Source organism: Cervus canadensis, chromosome 9 (genome assembly GCF_019320065.1).
Source record: "Cervus canadensis isolate Bull #8, Minnesota chromosome 9, ASM1932006v1, whole genome shotgun sequence".
Taxonomy (NCBI): domain Eukaryota; kingdom Metazoa; phylum Chordata; class Mammalia; order Artiodactyla; family Cervidae; genus Cervus; species Cervus canadensis.
The window spans coordinates 11,754,194-11,771,377 of NC_057394.1; the positions used below are offsets into that span (position 1 = coordinate 11,754,194).

The 17,184-nt window shown below is 39.7% G+C and overlaps 1 protein-coding gene across 1 annotated transcript in view; it reads right to left on the reverse strand.

Moving 5' to 3' along the window:
* Window positions 1–3,346: 3,346 nt before the first annotated feature.
* The window catches only part of IPO5 (importin 5), a 39,283-nt gene continuing 25,445 nt past the window's right edge, over window positions 3,347–17,184 (reverse strand). The window contains exons 14-26 of the mRNA XM_043477675.1: window positions 16,731–16,949; window positions 15,144–15,227; window positions 13,611–13,743; window positions 13,392–13,513; window positions 11,762–11,858; window positions 10,424–10,596; window positions 9,399–9,510; window positions 9,255–9,310; window positions 8,095–8,217; window positions 6,982–7,201; window positions 6,174–6,402; window positions 4,692–4,833; window positions 3,347–4,115 (exon numbers count right to left, since the gene is read on the reverse strand). Coding sequence (XP_043333610.1) covers window positions 4,029–4,115; window positions 4,692–4,833; window positions 6,174–6,402; window positions 6,982–7,201; window positions 8,095–8,217; window positions 9,255–9,310; window positions 9,399–9,510; window positions 10,424–10,596; window positions 11,762–11,858; window positions 13,392–13,513; window positions 13,611–13,743; window positions 15,144–15,227; window positions 16,731–16,949 — 1,797 coding nt within the window. The 3' untranslated portion in view covers window positions 3,347–4,028. The remainder of the gene's footprint in view (window positions 4,116–4,691; window positions 4,834–6,173; window positions 6,403–6,981; window positions 7,202–8,094; window positions 8,218–9,254; window positions 9,311–9,398; window positions 9,511–10,423; window positions 10,597–11,761; window positions 11,859–13,391; window positions 13,514–13,610; window positions 13,744–15,143; window positions 15,228–16,730; window positions 16,950–17,184) is intronic.

Genomic DNA, 17,184 nt, shown 5'->3' on the forward strand with positions numbered 1-17,184 from the left:
AGAGATGCAGCCTTTTTTGCTGCTGGTTCCTTCACCCTCCAAGACAGCACACGCTACACGCTGGCTGCAAATGCTCCCACGTGGGCTGTCTGCGACACAGCCTGTGGCAGCAGCCGGCCTGGAGAGACCGCCTCCTCAGGGAAGGCTTTTCAGTGGCCAGGATAGGCCAGACTTTCAGTGTCTGGTGCAGTTCGCTGGAATGCCCAGATGGAGGTACTGTTGATGGACAGCTTCCAAGTGAGCACTGAGGCACAGAAAGGCTGAAGAGCTTGCCAAGGGTCCAGACTGGTGAGGGTGGAGTCAGGCTGCCCACCTCTGCATGGCCACCATGAAGACCTCCTCCTCCGGGGGGGGAGTGACTCTGAGGGCAGGAGTCCCTGGTTAGCTGGTCTGGTGGACAGAACCATCCAAGGCTGGAAGTGTTCCCTAGTCGAGGACAAACCCTTCTTGAGGTCGCAGTGCAGATGAGGTAATGGGTGGCTTCAGGGGCTGCAGCACGTGCACACATCTTCAAACACCAGCCACTTGGTACTGAGCAAGTAAAATCGCATTTCCATCGGCCAGATACACTCCTGGTACCACTCTGCTGACTCTGCAAAGATGTTGATCCTTTTCACAACTTCCTCTCAACGCTGAGGCTCTTCCAGGAATTTGCAAAAAAACACTTGATTTTGAAAATCTGACAACTTAAATAATGATAGCTAATACCAAGCCTGAATTCTAAACTCTATTCAATTTTCTATAAGGTGGGTACTATGTTATTCCCATTTTAAAGAGAAGGCAACTAACGTACTGAAGTTAGCCTGTCTGGAGGCTCGGCACATGTACCATGTACCCTGAGATTCTGGAACCCAAGCAAAGGTTTTAATCAGCTGTCAGGCATGACGGCCCATCTTGTTTCTGTAGTCTACTGGCACACCCATTAAGTACTGTCTAAACATTTCAAAACTATATTCTGCTACTCTAACTGGAATTTAAAAAAAAAAAACACAAAAACCAATTTTTGTGGTGTTTTACACAAAAACTAAGATCACACTGCTTTGGGATTTCTTAGAAATGAGTAACTGAGCTACAGTTTATATTCAAAGAGTTTGTATTCATCCACTCAAACACACAACATACACAGAAAAAACATGACCAAATATTGTTCAGCAAATGGCTGTTAGGATTACAGATTGTGTGAGGAAAAAACAGGGGGGGAGGGTGGAGTCAGTCAGGCCAGGATGGTTCTAACAGTTAACTGCCCACCAGCACCCCACCTGGTCAGAAGTTCAAGTGTTGGAAGTAAAAATCCAATCCCACTCCTTGCAGGTAATTCACTTCCTTCTAAAGCTTCATACCTTCAGGGCTGAGGAAATGAAAGAAGATTTTGGCTGTGACTCCTTTGAGGCAGGGGGTTAGGAGGAACAAAGTGATTTCTACAGAGCAAGCTGAGAGCCAGATGGTTTGATGCAATACTTGTAGGCAGAACGAAGCTGCACTAATTACTAAGCGAACCGTTTAGCTTAGCTCTCTAGCCCTCCAAATTGCTTCTAACTCCAAACAGGCCGTCATTCAACATGAGATCACGAGGATACAACGCTCAAGGCACTGCAAGTATGCACTGCCCCTACTTATCAGGAGACCAGGTGCATCATGGATGTTTATTTCCTTATGTATTTACTGATGGTTTTGTTAGTCAAACGACAGCTACAGAGATACGCTAAAGTTGACTCTCATTATGGAAACATCAAATGAGCTTTAAGACAATTTTGCTTTTCTTCAGATTTACAGCATTAAGAAAATATTCCAAATGAGTTACGCTAAAAATTTCTGACACTTGTGCACGTAGCTTAACCCTGTGTGTTACAAAAGACCCAGAAAATGTAAGGGCCACACACATTTTTTTCCTCTAGAAATAGCTCAGATTCATAAATATATCATTATTGGCTGTCATGCAAGGCCACTAAACTTTGTACAAAAGGGAAAAAACATGAATTTTCATCTTGTAGAGACAAAATGAGGTGTTAAAAAGGTTTCCCCAGATAATTTCAAAGAGTTGTGTGTCACAATTAGTTACAAGCCCTGGATTTCAGGATCATGTCACACTGTCTTTAAAACCAACCTTCTCTGATTAATTTGGTTCAACTCTGATTATTTATTCTATTTCTATGCAGAAGGATGTAGTCAACCTGCAGTTGACTGATTTGCACCCACCTACTTCTTTCAGGGACCTTAGACCCCTGTGATGGGTATGTCTTCTGACTTTTTCCAAAAACATTTAAGTAAGTGCTCAGCACAGCCCCCCACAAACACTAAACTCTCCAAAAAACGTACCCATCTTCCGACCATATTCCATCTCAACTGAGGTGAGCACACACCACATTTTAAACATGTTTTAAGTATAGTAATAAGTTAAAAAAAAAAGGGAAATCTAAATTGCTCCAGTTGATTGCCATCAGTACACAAACGAGCTTTCTAAACAGCATTCTGTTTAAGAAAGGACTGATGGATTGTCCTACCACATTTTACTCCAACAGGAACACAGGCTATTAGGGAGCTTCAAATATCCCCTCCCACCATATTGAGAGAGCCAAACAGGTACCACCGAAAACAATGATCTTCTTGAGAAGTCATTCAACATGGTGTTTGTCCTGCCAGATACCAGAGCCTCTGGGCTGGAAACAAAATACATGTGAAGGGTATTTGCTCCCAACCAAACCATCTTTATATAATTTATTCTACTTTCTATTTCATTTCAGATTTACTTTTAATAAAGTAATGCAAATCATTTAAAGAAAAAAACCTTTAATTTTAATTTCTGATCTAGGCATAAAATTCATTTTTGTATCACGGTTAAATTCAGTACAAACTATAAAATTGTTAACACTCAAGTTTCAACAGAAATCTAGTAAGACCTCTTAGAAAAATTCCTTAAAGAAACAACAGCAAGTCATTTACTGCTATGAGGTTAATACATAAAGAAAAAAACATTCACACATTTTACTGAATTTATCAGTAAATAATTTTAGCCATAATACTTATCATAAAATTATAAGTTTAAAAGTTGTGTGTGGCTCCATAGCAATTACAATTTGCAATAAAAATACTAAGCCAAATTCTTTTTTTCTAACAAGAACAATGCTAGCTTTTAAAACGACTGAAGTTTGCACATCAATTGTGAATGGAGTAGGTGTATCATAACTTAGCTTAAATTAAAGTGGAAGATGGTAAAAACTAGATGCTTTTAACTTTAAATTGCATGAGGAAAATATCAGGGGGAAACAAAATTCAGAGCCATCGTTATCAGTTTAAAAAATATTACTCTTATATTAAAAACATTAAATGAATCAAAGCCAGACAGTACTGAAGTTTTACACAAACTTCTTTCGTATTTCAACGTTGTTTATTGAGGAGTGAATGAGACTACTGCCAGACATGCCAACGACACTTCACATTCAAGGGCTGGAAGCCAAAAAGCTTTCCAAACTGAGTCACTGCATAAGCCTTTTGGGGAAAAGGATCGAAACTGACGTAAAGTAACATTTTCATGCTTGTTGTTTTTGTCTTCAGCTTTTCTTCAATGTTTGGATCTACGAGCTTGCTGGGTAGAAGGCTTCTTTCTACCCCACAAAAAGACTCACACTCCAATTAACAGAATGAACATTAGGTGTATAGCAACTTGTTTTAACACACATCTATGCTGAGGAACGGATCTTAATTAAAGCTGTTTTGTCTTAAGTTTCCTTGTATCTAGTAAGGAAAATTAATTTTATTTCCCTTTCACCTTCACATGGGTGGGTTACACCAATAGAAAAATACTCTTCAGTGTTACTGCAGGGCTCACGGGACTTCCTCAGGAGTGGGGGGAGAATCCACTTACACACCATCCTGAAACCCAGGGCTTCTCGTTCTGCTGCTGTGGCTGCAGAAGAATGGCCTACACACAACTCTACCGTTCTCTTTTGCTCAAAAACAAAACAAAGAAACCTAAACAAAAGGGTAAACGTTTATTTGGAGTTAGTTTTCTGGTGGTGGTATAAGGCCCTTCAGGCAGAGTTCAGGAGCTCTTGTATGGCTGCCTGCTGCTCGGGACTAAGCTGCGCTATGCACTCAGCCCACAGTCCTCCAGAAGTCTAGGAAAGAACAACGTCACATGTTTAGATTTGGCGAAACGGTCACTGGGCAGTACTCTCATAACCATCATTAGGCAGACTGTAATGGCAATATACTTTTTTTCCAGTAGATTAGCTTGATGAACATCATTGTAGAAGCAAGACATCTTTTCATTTCTATGAAGTTTGTTTCACTTACAGTAAGCTTTCTCATTTTTACATTGATAAAGCTACACTTTTGATGACCTGTTCAAGTTATCTACACACATCCACTTAGGGAGGAAAAGTCGATTATAAAACGTTGGTAGCTGACAGTTACTACAACTAACATCTCGCCTTTCTGTTTTCACATATATACAGAAAAACAACAACATAATGAGTATATGCTAATCTCAAATTTAAGACAAAGGTTCCAGTTTTAATAGGTAATAATCCATTTGAGGCTTGATAACAAGATAATATAAAAGTGAAATTTCCTTAGCTCGTTGAATTTCTATTCTCTTCCTCTAACAGAAAAAATACAGAAAAACACAACTAAACAATAAAACCCCAAAACCATTTTAGTTCTTCTTTCCCAATTTAACCAAATCAGCTTACCTGTACTTGGCGAACTACATTAGCCAGACGTTTGGCACAAGGATCGTCATGTTTAATTGCCTCATGCATTTCTCCTTCTGCGATTATACTGAATATTTTGGGCAGATTGGTATTGTTTGGGCCAAGAACAATTGGGTGATTACTGAAACAAGAGAAGAAAACCATTATAAATGAGAATTGTAACAGAAAATCACTCAAGCACTCATATACTTTCCCATACCCTTCCCCCAGTACCAAATTCTGTTATTAGGTCCTTCCTTAATGGCAACCCACTCCAGTACTCTTGCCTGGAAAATCCCATGGACGGAGGAGCCTGGTAGGCTACAGTCCATGAGGTCGCAAAGAGTCGGACACGACTAAGCGACTTCACTTTCACTTATACAATGGTTACGCACTAAAATCAACTGCCTTTTAAATCCAGTAGGAGGAAACCTGATTAGCTTTGCAGTTTCTTCCCATGTAAACCATACATATAAGAATAGTTCCTTAATATAAATTTTATTTAGGTACTACAGAATGGTTTCTAAAATAAATCTGAAGTTCAAAAAGATGTACGGGCATTTCAAAAGTAAACTGGGAAATAAGTTCCAGTCAAGTTTAACGGAAAGAAACCTAACAGTGAATCTGACTAGTTTCATCTTTTTCATCAGGAAAATTCCAGAGCAGTCATTTCTAAGGGAGAAGATTAATAGCATGATGGAGAACGGGTCACTTCACATGCAAGAGCAGGTTAACGCATCTCCACAATGGCTCTGAAGCATTCCTTAACGATGTCCTCAGTCAAAGACTTCCAGTATTTGTATGACCAATGAGAACTTAGGCGTGAAGGAATACAGCCACTGGCCCATTTCTACAAACTTCATGAAATGAGTGGTTGTAGCCCCTGGATTTATTTATGAATTAAAAGCAGCAGTTAATAGTGACAGAGCCCAGACCACCAATGGACACAACTTTGATGTGATAGCGTTTGTAACCTCCTGGTTGTTCTAATTCTTAGCAATACTCATAGACACAAAATGACACTAACAACGCCAGAGGTCAAAGGCCAGACCCTGAGTGCCCATCTGGTATAATTCCCTTAGACCACTGATTTTTTAATTCAAAGAGAAACACTAGTATTTCAGAGGGTCAAATAACAGTACTAACCCATGTTCTTTCATCTCATTCTATTAATAAATGATATGCCAATGATGCCTCAGTAAAGCTAATGACTGAATGGATAAAAGAACGAATGAGTGGGGTGGGAGACAGAACAGAACCTTCTTTGAACATCTTATTCTATAATGCCTCATCTGTTGAACTGAATCCCACAAGTAACTCAAAATTAGATGTGATTATAAGGCACTCCTAACTGTGATAAGGTTTCTTAACTTGATTTACAAAGACAGCATTATTAGAACCTGAACGCCTGAAAGGCGTGCACAGGAAGTGCCAAGTTACGTGAAGGGGAAGGAAATGAGGTCGACCTGTCCCGCTGCCTACCTCTCAATCAGGTCGCAAAGATAATTGAAAGTCTGAACGGCTTCTTCTTTATCCTCATGCAGTGGAAGCCAAGATAGCCAGTGTGGGAGGACTTCTTCAACGTTCACACAGTCAGGCTTGAACTTCATCATTTTCCCCACCGCTGAGATGCAGTTCTCAGTAGCATTGATGTTTTCTTTGGTCTTGGCATCAGCAGACTGAATAACTCTTACCAGCAGTGGAAGTGCTTCTAAAATAAGCATTTGGAAAGAAGTCAGTTCAAGGCTCATTTTCATGCAAATGATCAAAAATATGTGTTATTTTTGGTCCAGCTACAAATTACAGTGAGAAAATGTCCAAGTGTAAGGAGCATTTTGTTTTCATGACTTCAGAACCATGACGGGGGAGAGGGAGATTGCCCGGTGTGCTTAGGACCAGCCGCACTACGTTAATTTATAGGCCCTAAGAGGTTAGCAGCCTCCAGACTTGCACTCCTGATCACCTCCACGTACTACAGCTTTTAAAAGCTGCCCAGCTCTATTCCTGTGCTGAACTCACAGGGACCCAGGCATGCCTTAAAAGCACATCCTCCAAGCTCCAGATGAACTGTACCCTGGGACCGGGGCAAAGAGGCGCTGGTCCCACTCAGACTTCATTCCCATCTCTACACGAGTGAGGATGGTAAATGTCTACGTGCTGTAATAAGGTGTTTGCAAAAGGATACAAGAAGGAAGCAGTGTATACTACTTTCAGGGTGGGGGCAGAAAGCAAGGTAGGGCTAACAGGGATGTCTGGGGCGAAATGCGCATAACCAGATAAACAGAAGTACCTGTGCAGAAAGGACGGTAGTTATCGCCACCATACTGTGCCATGACTCCCAGGCCATACGCAGCTGCTTGCCTGACTTCTGGGCTGCTGTCACATACGTATTGGAGCATTGGCCTTAAGAAATATTCTGCATATTTAAATGAGGCTGGACTACAGTGTTCTATGACATCATCAAAGATGCACAGTCCCCACTGTCTGTCTGGCCACGGTCTATGTGGACACTACAAAAGAGATACTCTTTTAAGCTTTGGATACTGGAGTGAAGACTGTAAAGAAACAAATATTTACTACTGGCTGTCATCTCACAGGGATATTCCTGATACAGGTAATGAAAAACAAACACCACAGCAATCAGTTCTTGTGAATAATAACCCTCAACCTACTCTACAGATGTCCCACCACCTGAAATTACCAAGGATGAGGAGGAGTGACAGCAGCAGGCATGTAGGCACCTTCACTTTACAGCAAAGATAACAGCAATGCTCTATTTAAAAAGCGCAGTAATAGCAAAAGCCACAAAACTTCACAGTGCTGACTCAACAGGGTGTCACGTGCCGGAATCCAGTACTGATTCAACAGGGTGTCACGTGCCTGAATCATTTTTAAAGACATACTGCACTGCTAAGTATCACAAAACACAAAATTGAAAGCCAAAAGGGGATAAATACCCGATGACTGCTTTTAATTTATAATACATTTTAAAAAATTGAATATGTAATGCTATCATCCAGAACCTATGATTGCTGGTGGTACATAATAAAGATCAAAACTGAACTTTCTAGCATCTACTTTAAAACAATAACCTGTAACTATTTTGTTTCCATTTATTAATTTAGCAGGGTATAGATAATCTAAAATAATAAAAAGTCAGTTGTATATTTTTAGACTGTATTATAAATTAATAGGATTACAGAAAACCCAATTAGTAAACTTCCAAGCATACACTGAGAAAATATCCAAGGCAATGCAATCAACTCAGTAAATTAAAGAGGTACGGTGAAAACTCTATGATTTCTAGGATCCATTTTAACCTGAAAGTGTTAAATTTTCAAATGCTGTAATAGATGTTCAGGTCAACTATTTAAAATAATTGTCAAAAAGAGGTAATACTCACAATTAGGTTGACAATTAACGGAAGCAGCTGTTCAAACCATGGCAACACTTTTTCCTTGTAGCTACTGAAGATTGAGTGTAAAATGTCTGACACTTTGGTCAGAATATAAACATCATTATCATCCTAAAAAACCAAGTGGGCATACTATGTGTTAAAAAAAAGTACATATGTATTTCAAAAGTGTCCTCACTATTCTTAACATTTATTATAAAAAAATCTAAGGAACATAGAAAATTAAATTTCCTGTCACTTTCTTAAGAGCATAGCCAGAATCCAGAGACTGAGGTTACTCCAGTGATGTCTTGTCTGGCAATGAAGACAGAAGGAGCATGGCAAATACTGAACTGACTGCAAACACTTTCCATGGAATGTACTTAAAATAGATGGCTGAAAGACTATCCCAAATTTCAAAGTTCTGAAATGAGTGATTTTGCTTTACTATTTTTTGTTTGTTTTCTAGGACATCTCTAGTTTTGGAGCAGGATGGTGGGGAGATGTGGGGTCAGTTACTTACAACACCTCATCCCTGGGAACCATGTATATGTCAGGGTGAGCACCTGCTGAGGACAGGGATGACCCCCACGAGCCAGCACGGGTCCATCAGATGGCCACATGCCACACACGGCAGACCCTACATACAGAGCTGACATATGCTGATGGCATCAAGAGGTCTGATGGAAGTTTTGAGTAACAACGTGATTATGTCAACCATAGGCCTATTGTTTATAGGGAAATTTGCACAATTCTGTGCTCCAGTGGAAAGAGAGCTGGTGTTACAGAAAGACCTGGCCTTAAGCACGACAGTGTCAACAGTGTGGCTCTAGGCAATCACTTAACATCTGAGTTTGAGTTCACTCATCTTCAAAACGGTGAAAGCACCCGTGGGCACAGATGAGTGTTGTGAGAGGTGTAGAAGGAGATACGAGGGAACTCCAAAGTGCTTTTATGTGTAAGGTCACTGCAACAAAGTACACACACAGCACCCTAAACACAAACCAGCTAACTTCAAACCACTTAATCTCTAAATTAATAAATGAAACACACATCAAATTCTTCTGCTGACGATTACTAAGAAGTACATTTTAGAAGTCAGATGAATCAGAAACTAAAGCATTAATGCAAATGGTCACATAAGTTAAGTTCTAAACGAAGTAACTGACCTCATCTTGTAGTGATTCTTCCACCTGCTCATCATAATCTTCATCTTGTCTTTTAACTAAAACACACCCAAATAAATGTCTTTTTAAATGGTCGCCAAAAATGGTCAAGAATTATATCCAGAAATAAAAGCGTGGAAAACTTACCTTGCCGCAGTTCTTGGTTTTTAAAATGTTCTTCAAGTTTAGCTTTCAGTATACCACCCAACTCTTCAAAGTGTTCATTATTAAGGCATCCATCTCCCATGACTTCAATGCACTAAAAATGAGTTTGAGGAAACAAAGCGACTCGTAAGATTTAAGTGTTAAACTCCATTAAGAATCAGATGGAGGCATGAGACAAATGAACGTAACCCCTACCCAGAGATTAAACAGTAGGTACACTTGGATTATATTTGCTACCACATCAGTATTTTAAAGAGGAGAATTTTAAAAATATTTTTCCTTTAAACATCTTCTGAGCATGTCTTAAGTGCCAGGAATTATGCTGGGTTATTGCAAATTCAAAGATGGAAAAGACCAACCAGCTCTTAAGAAGCTCAGTTATCACATGTGTACTCTGGTGCCAGAGGAAGGCTAAGCTTGTGTCATAAACGGAAGGAATGAGATAAGCGAAGGCATGGAAGCATGCATTCTTTGGAAAAGTAACAGCAAATCTGAACTTGAGGAGTGCAAATGGGGACAAAGGGTTTTTAAACCCAATTGTGAAGCAAGTGCCGGAGCTGTGAGCCTTGGAAAATGGGGAGTGACTCAAGAGCAAGTTAATGCTTGAGGAAAGGTGACTGAACTGTGAGGGAAAGAAGGAATGGCTTCTGGAGCAGATCAAGTGAGGCTAAAGCAAAACGAAGAGATACAGCAAAAAAAAAAAGAGAGGACTTTAGGGGAGAGAGAAGGGGACAGAGACCAGACTTGACTTGGATGACACCCAAGTTTCTGTGGTTGGATTACTAGGTAAATGATGATGGAAACTAATCAAGACTAGCACACAAGAGCAGCTAGCTAGTCTTAAAAAGTAAGGAGAAAAAAAGTAAGGATAAGAGTGATAACATCAAAATATTAAACATTTTTGGTTGCAAATTATGTTACAGCATAAAAAAAATCCCATTTATTTAGCAAGACAAATATATGGACACACAACCTTATACATTATTTTTGAAGAGAAAAATATTTACCTTTGCAAAAGAATGCATTATTTCTGAGAGGACATCTGAATCTGGCTCTGTGCCAATGGCCTTGATTAGCGCATCACACATAAAATGCCACATCTGTGTGAGGTACTCAGGACCACGAACTCGCGCACACTCCAGGAGAAGAGGCATGGATTCTGCTGCTGCCACTCGAACGCGTTTTATTGTTAAGGAAAACGTACTCAAATGAACCTTAGACAACATTTAGTGTGATTACTATCCTCAAGATTGTTCTATTGTTTTGCTCACTTACATGCTGAAGTGCTCACTGAGTTATTAACAGGAGTGCTAGGCAACTTCTGTTTATCTAAGAGTGCTCTCCAAGAACTTGTGTTCAATATAACCTGTGTATAAAAACACAAGTCTCCCTGCCTCAAGACATACTTCCTGTCTTTCCCATCACCTACAACACAACAGGAATAAAGGTTCAAATATAACCCCTCAACACAAAAATAAGTGAGCAAACAGCCAGGATTCTCACAGCGTGTCTCAGGATATACCTATCCCCAAACTTCAGGTAACGCGTTTCTAACAAAGGCAACTGAAGTAATGATTTACTAAGAAAACTACCAAGGATCTCTTCCTGAATTGGTCTCCACAGAGTTGTTTCACCCTACCTAATATCAAGGCCTTGAGAATTCCTCTCAGAAATGATTCTGCCCTGCCCTCAGGCGTCACGGGATGTCTGCTGGGGAAAAGCCACCTTCTGTGCAGGACGCTGCTGTAGGATGCTGTGTGGGGAGCCACCACCGAGCGGCTCTGGGGTCTCAGATCTGCGCCTGTGGCTCTCACGACACTGGGCTGTCATTTTTTAACCCATCTAAAAGTGTGTATGTGTGCAAAAAGGTATAAAAATATACCTATACTTATTACAACTACCATTGTACTGAAGAGGACAATTGTTACATGCAGATTCATTAAGAGACATTTCTCCCCAGAGGTGTTATCCACATTTGAAATGAGCTAGAAAGTTAAGTTGGTCTCTAACCTATTAAAAAGAATCTTACTTTCTTAACATCACCAAAAGATATTTGGGGAAAGTGGCATTACACAAGTTAGAGATATTTGCTAATAAAATCCCAGTCCTTAAAACTCTTCAGTGCTTCACAGAGAACTGTCAAACTAGTGGATAGCTGACATTTTCTTTTTCAGGTTTTTGGCACAAGTGAAACAAAGGCACAAGCAAAGAATCTGAAACCACCATCAGTGCAAACAGAATACTGGTAATGTCCATTTACTTCAGCTAGCACAAAGTCTAATACTTCAACAATCCACAACTGAAGTATATCTAGAAATCTTTTCTGTTCAAAAATTACAGGATATCATCGTGGAAATAAAATTTCAGTAGAGGTACCATGAGTTTGACAACCTGTTCAGTATACTCCACAAAGCCTTCTTTTAACTCCTTAGCATAACAAACCTGAAACGAAAGTATTGGAAGAGAAATCAAGATCCATGTTATACATTTGTTTTTTATTACAAACTGCAAAACCTATGGACCACAGAATGCTCTACCTTAACTAGAGCTAACTACTTTAAAGCTGTATGCAGGACAACGAAATTAGTCATCTCACTCATGGAACTGTAAAATGGGAAAGAGCCATGAAACAACTGTAAAATATAATGTCATTCATAAGGTGGAATGCTTCATATTCTTATTTAGTGTGGGGAAGAATTTGGCAAAAGCTTCAGTACTCTGAAAATACTTCAAACGAAAGATACCACTTAATTAAGGCAATATAAAAAGTTATTTTCAAAACCGTGAAAATGTAATCACGGCACATCACTTCTGTAAATCTGCAGCTATGAGTTTCTGTTTTGAATTTTTAAAAAAATCATTACAACAATCAAACAAACAAAAAAAACCCATCGTAAGTAATTCTTTTCTCTTTTACTACATTAAAAGATAATTGTGTTTATGCAAATGTAAAAGCTGTTACATTTACATTTTTTCTCAAGTTGAAAGATACTACAAAAATTCTAAAATATTTATAAATTATAGGCAAATATGATGGCTCAGTGGTAAACAATACGCTTGCAATACAGGAGATGCACAAGATGCAGTTCAATCTCCGGGTCGGGAAGATCCCCTGGAGGAGGTAATGGCTACCCACTCCAGTATTCCTGCCTGGAGAATCCCACAGACAGAGGAGCCTGGTGGGCTACAGTCCATGAGGTCACAGAGTCTAACACAACAGAGTACGTCAGCACACAGGCACTGGTAAGAGTAAGTTCCAAAGATATGCTTAAATGAATTAGAAAGCAATGCCTTGTTAACAGAAAAATAAAACTGAAGCCATTAGTTTTTATTTAGGCTTACTGAACTGCTAGATTTATATCATAATCTCTTAAAAATTTTTTTACTGATGTTTAGTTGACTCGCAAAGTTGTGTTACCATAATCTCTTAACCAGTTGAAAACAAAACAAAACTTACCCCTGTCTACAACACATGCTCATACAGTTAAGATAATCACTGTAAATATCCTGATTCTCCTACCACATCTTTTTTAATACAATGAACTCATATCTATTTTATTTTTAATACTGTGAGCACATTTTTGTTCATTGAAAACCACTCCTCAGCCTCTGGTCACACACTGAGCACAAAACGCACAGAAACCCTTCCCTCGGTTAGCTTTGTAACACTCCAAGGCACAGTGCTTCCTGATCGTCTTGCTAACAACAGGTATTTGGGCTATTCACTTTGTTCTTGTTATTAAAAACAGCACTGGTAATGAAAGGTTTCATCCACATGATTTCTTTAGGATTGAAATCCGTAAGTGGAAATGTTGAGTGTAAAGGTTTCTGTATCTTATTTCTTAAAGAATACATTCCTGGCTCTTCAAACTAACTTCTTCAGTATCTATAAAAAGCACTCCTATGAAATATATTTACACACACACACATGTATTCATGAGAAGTTGTAAAATAAAGTTCGGTAAACATAATTACCAGCATCTGACAAGCAGTTGACTTTTCTTCCAGCCCTGCAGTTTTAATACCAAAACTCTGCTGATCTCCAAGGTTCACAAATTCCCAACCATCATCATCGCTCATGTTCTCCATGTCTTGAGCTATTAACAAAGAAGCAGAGCAAATTCATTTTAACTTTGTTAAAAACGATAACAAAGAGAAATCCTACAAGTGCCACTTCCTCATGAAGATACCTACTATCTAGAAGGGCTACTTCAGGCTTAATTGAAGCTGTCTTCATTAAAGGCCCCATCACCACCGGTAGGTACTGCTGAAATTCTTTTCCAAGGATTTTGCACATCCTGGCCCATGCGGAGATCATGTAAGAGATCTGGGGGGAAAACAATTAAAAATTAAATTTAAACTGATGTTTCAAAAATGTGTAAAGCCCCTTCCCCTTCTCATAGAAATGATGTTTTATTTTGGCCCTTTAAGCAACAAGTGCGCTAAGATCACACACTTAAAATGTTCAGAAACAATAAAAAGTCACTGAGAACTTCTACATGAGGATACAGACAACAGGTGAGGCAAGGGACAGACCAGGGCTATGTCCTATTTTTTCCTGTTTTCAAGAAGCAGTCCATAACAGCACATGAATCATGTAACAAAAATCCACTTAGACTTATCAACCCCTGGCTGCTAATTTTCCCCAAGGCAGGACTTTACCTGACTTTGCCTACAGCCTAACACTCCACTCAGTCAGTATTAATCATCGCTTTCTCCTCTCTGTTTAAGTTTTCTGTGCAGGGGGTCGTCGACATTTAAGACACCTCTTCTCTTACTACTCAATTTACCAAGACTTTAATCACTGCTAAGTACCTACAGAGAATCTGGTTCTACTTCATCTCTATTGCTCCCAAAGGGATTTTTACCCGCCAGTATCTATTTATATACTTGTTTATCTCATGCGGCTGCATGTGCAAACACACTCCCCTACTCCTAATTTTAAAAACAAAACCAAAAAAAGTGTTTGAAAAAAAAAATTTTTTTAAGTATGGAAAACAACTATAGCATGGCTGTGTAAAGTTAAAATTTAATCCAACAATTATTTATTGAATGCTCATTGTTCAGCAGGCACTGGGAATATCACCAAGAATAGGATAGACATTTACAACATTATTACAACAAGGTCCTAAGCACCCACCACTGAGACTTGTACCAGCTAGGAAATCTGGGCAGGAGTTAGAAAGGCTGAGTGGGGACGGCTCTTTCCAAGCTAAAGGATATTTATTCCTAGGCAGAGAAAAGAGCACAACACATTCTAAAATTGTTGGCTGCGACATTTCTTTTGCTTTCGAAAGGGGAAGGAAGTCACGTGGCACTGAACGGGCCAGGAGACATCCAAACGGACATGTCTTGGAAGTGGCTGGATAAATAAACCCTGCGTTCAGCTACTGAAGTCACAATGCTATGGAGGAAAACCAATGCCATGACTGTGGATGACACTGCTCAAGGGAAATGAGGAGATGTGAGCACCTAGGATAATGGAACAGCACCAAAAACCTTCAGTCACAAGAGTAGCAGCTTGAAAATCGACTGAAGAAAAAAAACATGGTGTGCAAAAGTAAACACGTGTATGCACACACGGTGTGCACGGTGTGGAAAGCCAGTGAAGGATGTCCCTGAAACCAGGGGTTGGTATTATCTCAAGAAACCTACTGCTCAATTTCTCTTCTCAGTATTTATCAGGCCTATCAACCAGGATGGAGGGGACCGTGAGCGCTGCTTTACCTGAGGGTCATCATCTTCCATGTCACTGAAGTCTGTCTGCGTCTTCAGTAACAGCTGCATCACGTCAGAGGCATCCTGCATGAACTGGAAGGAAATGTTTGGGGAAGACACATATTATTCATGTGTATCACATCACAGAGATACTGCTGCTACCTAATTTTGTTTCTTACATAATAATAAGTCTTTCCCCCCAAATCTATTAACATTTCCCACATGAGTTTTAACCCCTCAGATAAAAGTACTATATAGAGAAGTGTTCACATATATTGCAATGGATTTAGTGCTCTAGAATTTCTAGAAAAATGTTTTCCAGTTAAAGTAAAAATGAATTACAGTATAAAGATAGTTCTGGTGGCATCCAGTTTTGGTCCTTGGCTTATGCATTTCCAGCAGTAAAAAGATAACTCAAATTCAGAAAAGCAATTCTGGATTTCTCCCTAGCGGCTCAGTGGTAAAGAATCCACCTGCAATGCAGGAGACCCTGGTTCAATCCCTGAGTCGGGAAGATCCCCTGGAAGAGGAAATGGCAACCCACTCCAGTATCCAAATCCTACTACTGACAGAGGAGCCTGGTGGGTTATGGTCCGTGGGATTGCAAAGTTGGACACGACTGAGTGACTGAGCATGCAAAAACTGTGATTTTCACTTCTCTGTTTAGTTTTGGCAATCTCCACTGTATAAACAGGCAGTGTTTCACAAAGATAGTTTGAAAGCCAAAATACAGAGTATGGAACATAAAAATGTTTTACTGACTAGGTTCTCAGTGTCTCCCAGAAAATTGTAAGATAAAAATGCTAGTTGTGGAGGAGACCAGAGAGAAAGGTTCTATGTTGAAAGCTCTGAGAATTGGAATGGGAGGGGCTGATAACAGAAACTTCTTTAGGGTTAGCTTTGACAGCTGAGATGCTGGCTAGGAAGAAAAATACATTGGCCAATGGTCCTTTTAAATTCTTTTCTGAAGATCTAAAAAAAAATAAAATAAAATAAAATAAAATAAATAAATAAAAAAATTCTTTTCTGAAGATCTAAATGCATATTTAGTTTATAATTATTTTCTGAAGAACTAACTGCGTATTTCTCTTGGGACACTCAATGCTTTTGGGATTAATAGGAATGCAACTGGGATGTTCCCAAGCACATTTTTTGTGTGTGTTTTTTTTTTTTTAAATTTTCAGCCGCACCCTGAGCCATGTGGGTCTTAAGTTTCCTGACCAGAGATGGAACCTACAACCCCTGCATTGGAAGGCGGAGTCTCAATCACTGGACTTGGGTCCCCCGAGCACATATTTAAATATGGGTGAAACTGAACATATGGGCCTGGAATTCCACAAGCCTCCAGAGATAAGACCGTACATGTAAGGGAAGGTTTCAAAAGCATAACTCAGTTAAGAAGAAACCTTATTAGCAATGAAAATATGAAGGCAACAATTTATATATAAAATTAAAGTAATACAAGAATAAGATGACGGAAAACACTAAGTCTTCAGAAAACCTTTTATCAGAAAGAAAAGACCTTCTGGTACCCTCGATGCCCCAGAAGCCAGATGACACACAACAAACCCAACACACTGTTGACAAGTCACTTACCTTCTCCTTCCCAACAGCCAGACCAATGAGGCTGATGCACTCAATAGTTTTTCCTCTGAGAAGTCTGAGTTCCTTCTGAACTGCGTTCTCGACAATGTGCTTCAGTGATGGCATGAATAAGTCATAGTAGGGGACAAATTTTTCTTCTGCAGTATCTGCAACTGATGCGATAGACGTCACAACTTGTTCCAAAACTAACTTGGTGCCTTTCTGGATCAACTGGAAGGAAGACAACAGAACATAAGCCCCACAGAGGAGAAGATGGGGCAAATACTCCCAGCCAGTTCCCGAGGGCTGCTCTGAGACTGCAAGCTGAGCCCAGCCTCCGGCAGCCAGAGTGACTAGGTCTCGGCGCAAACTAAAGAGCCCCGCTGAACTATCTGTGTGAGGTGTTCTCTCCTGGCAGCAAGTGCTCCTCACTTGTGTCCACTTTATCTCAAAGCACCGCTAATTC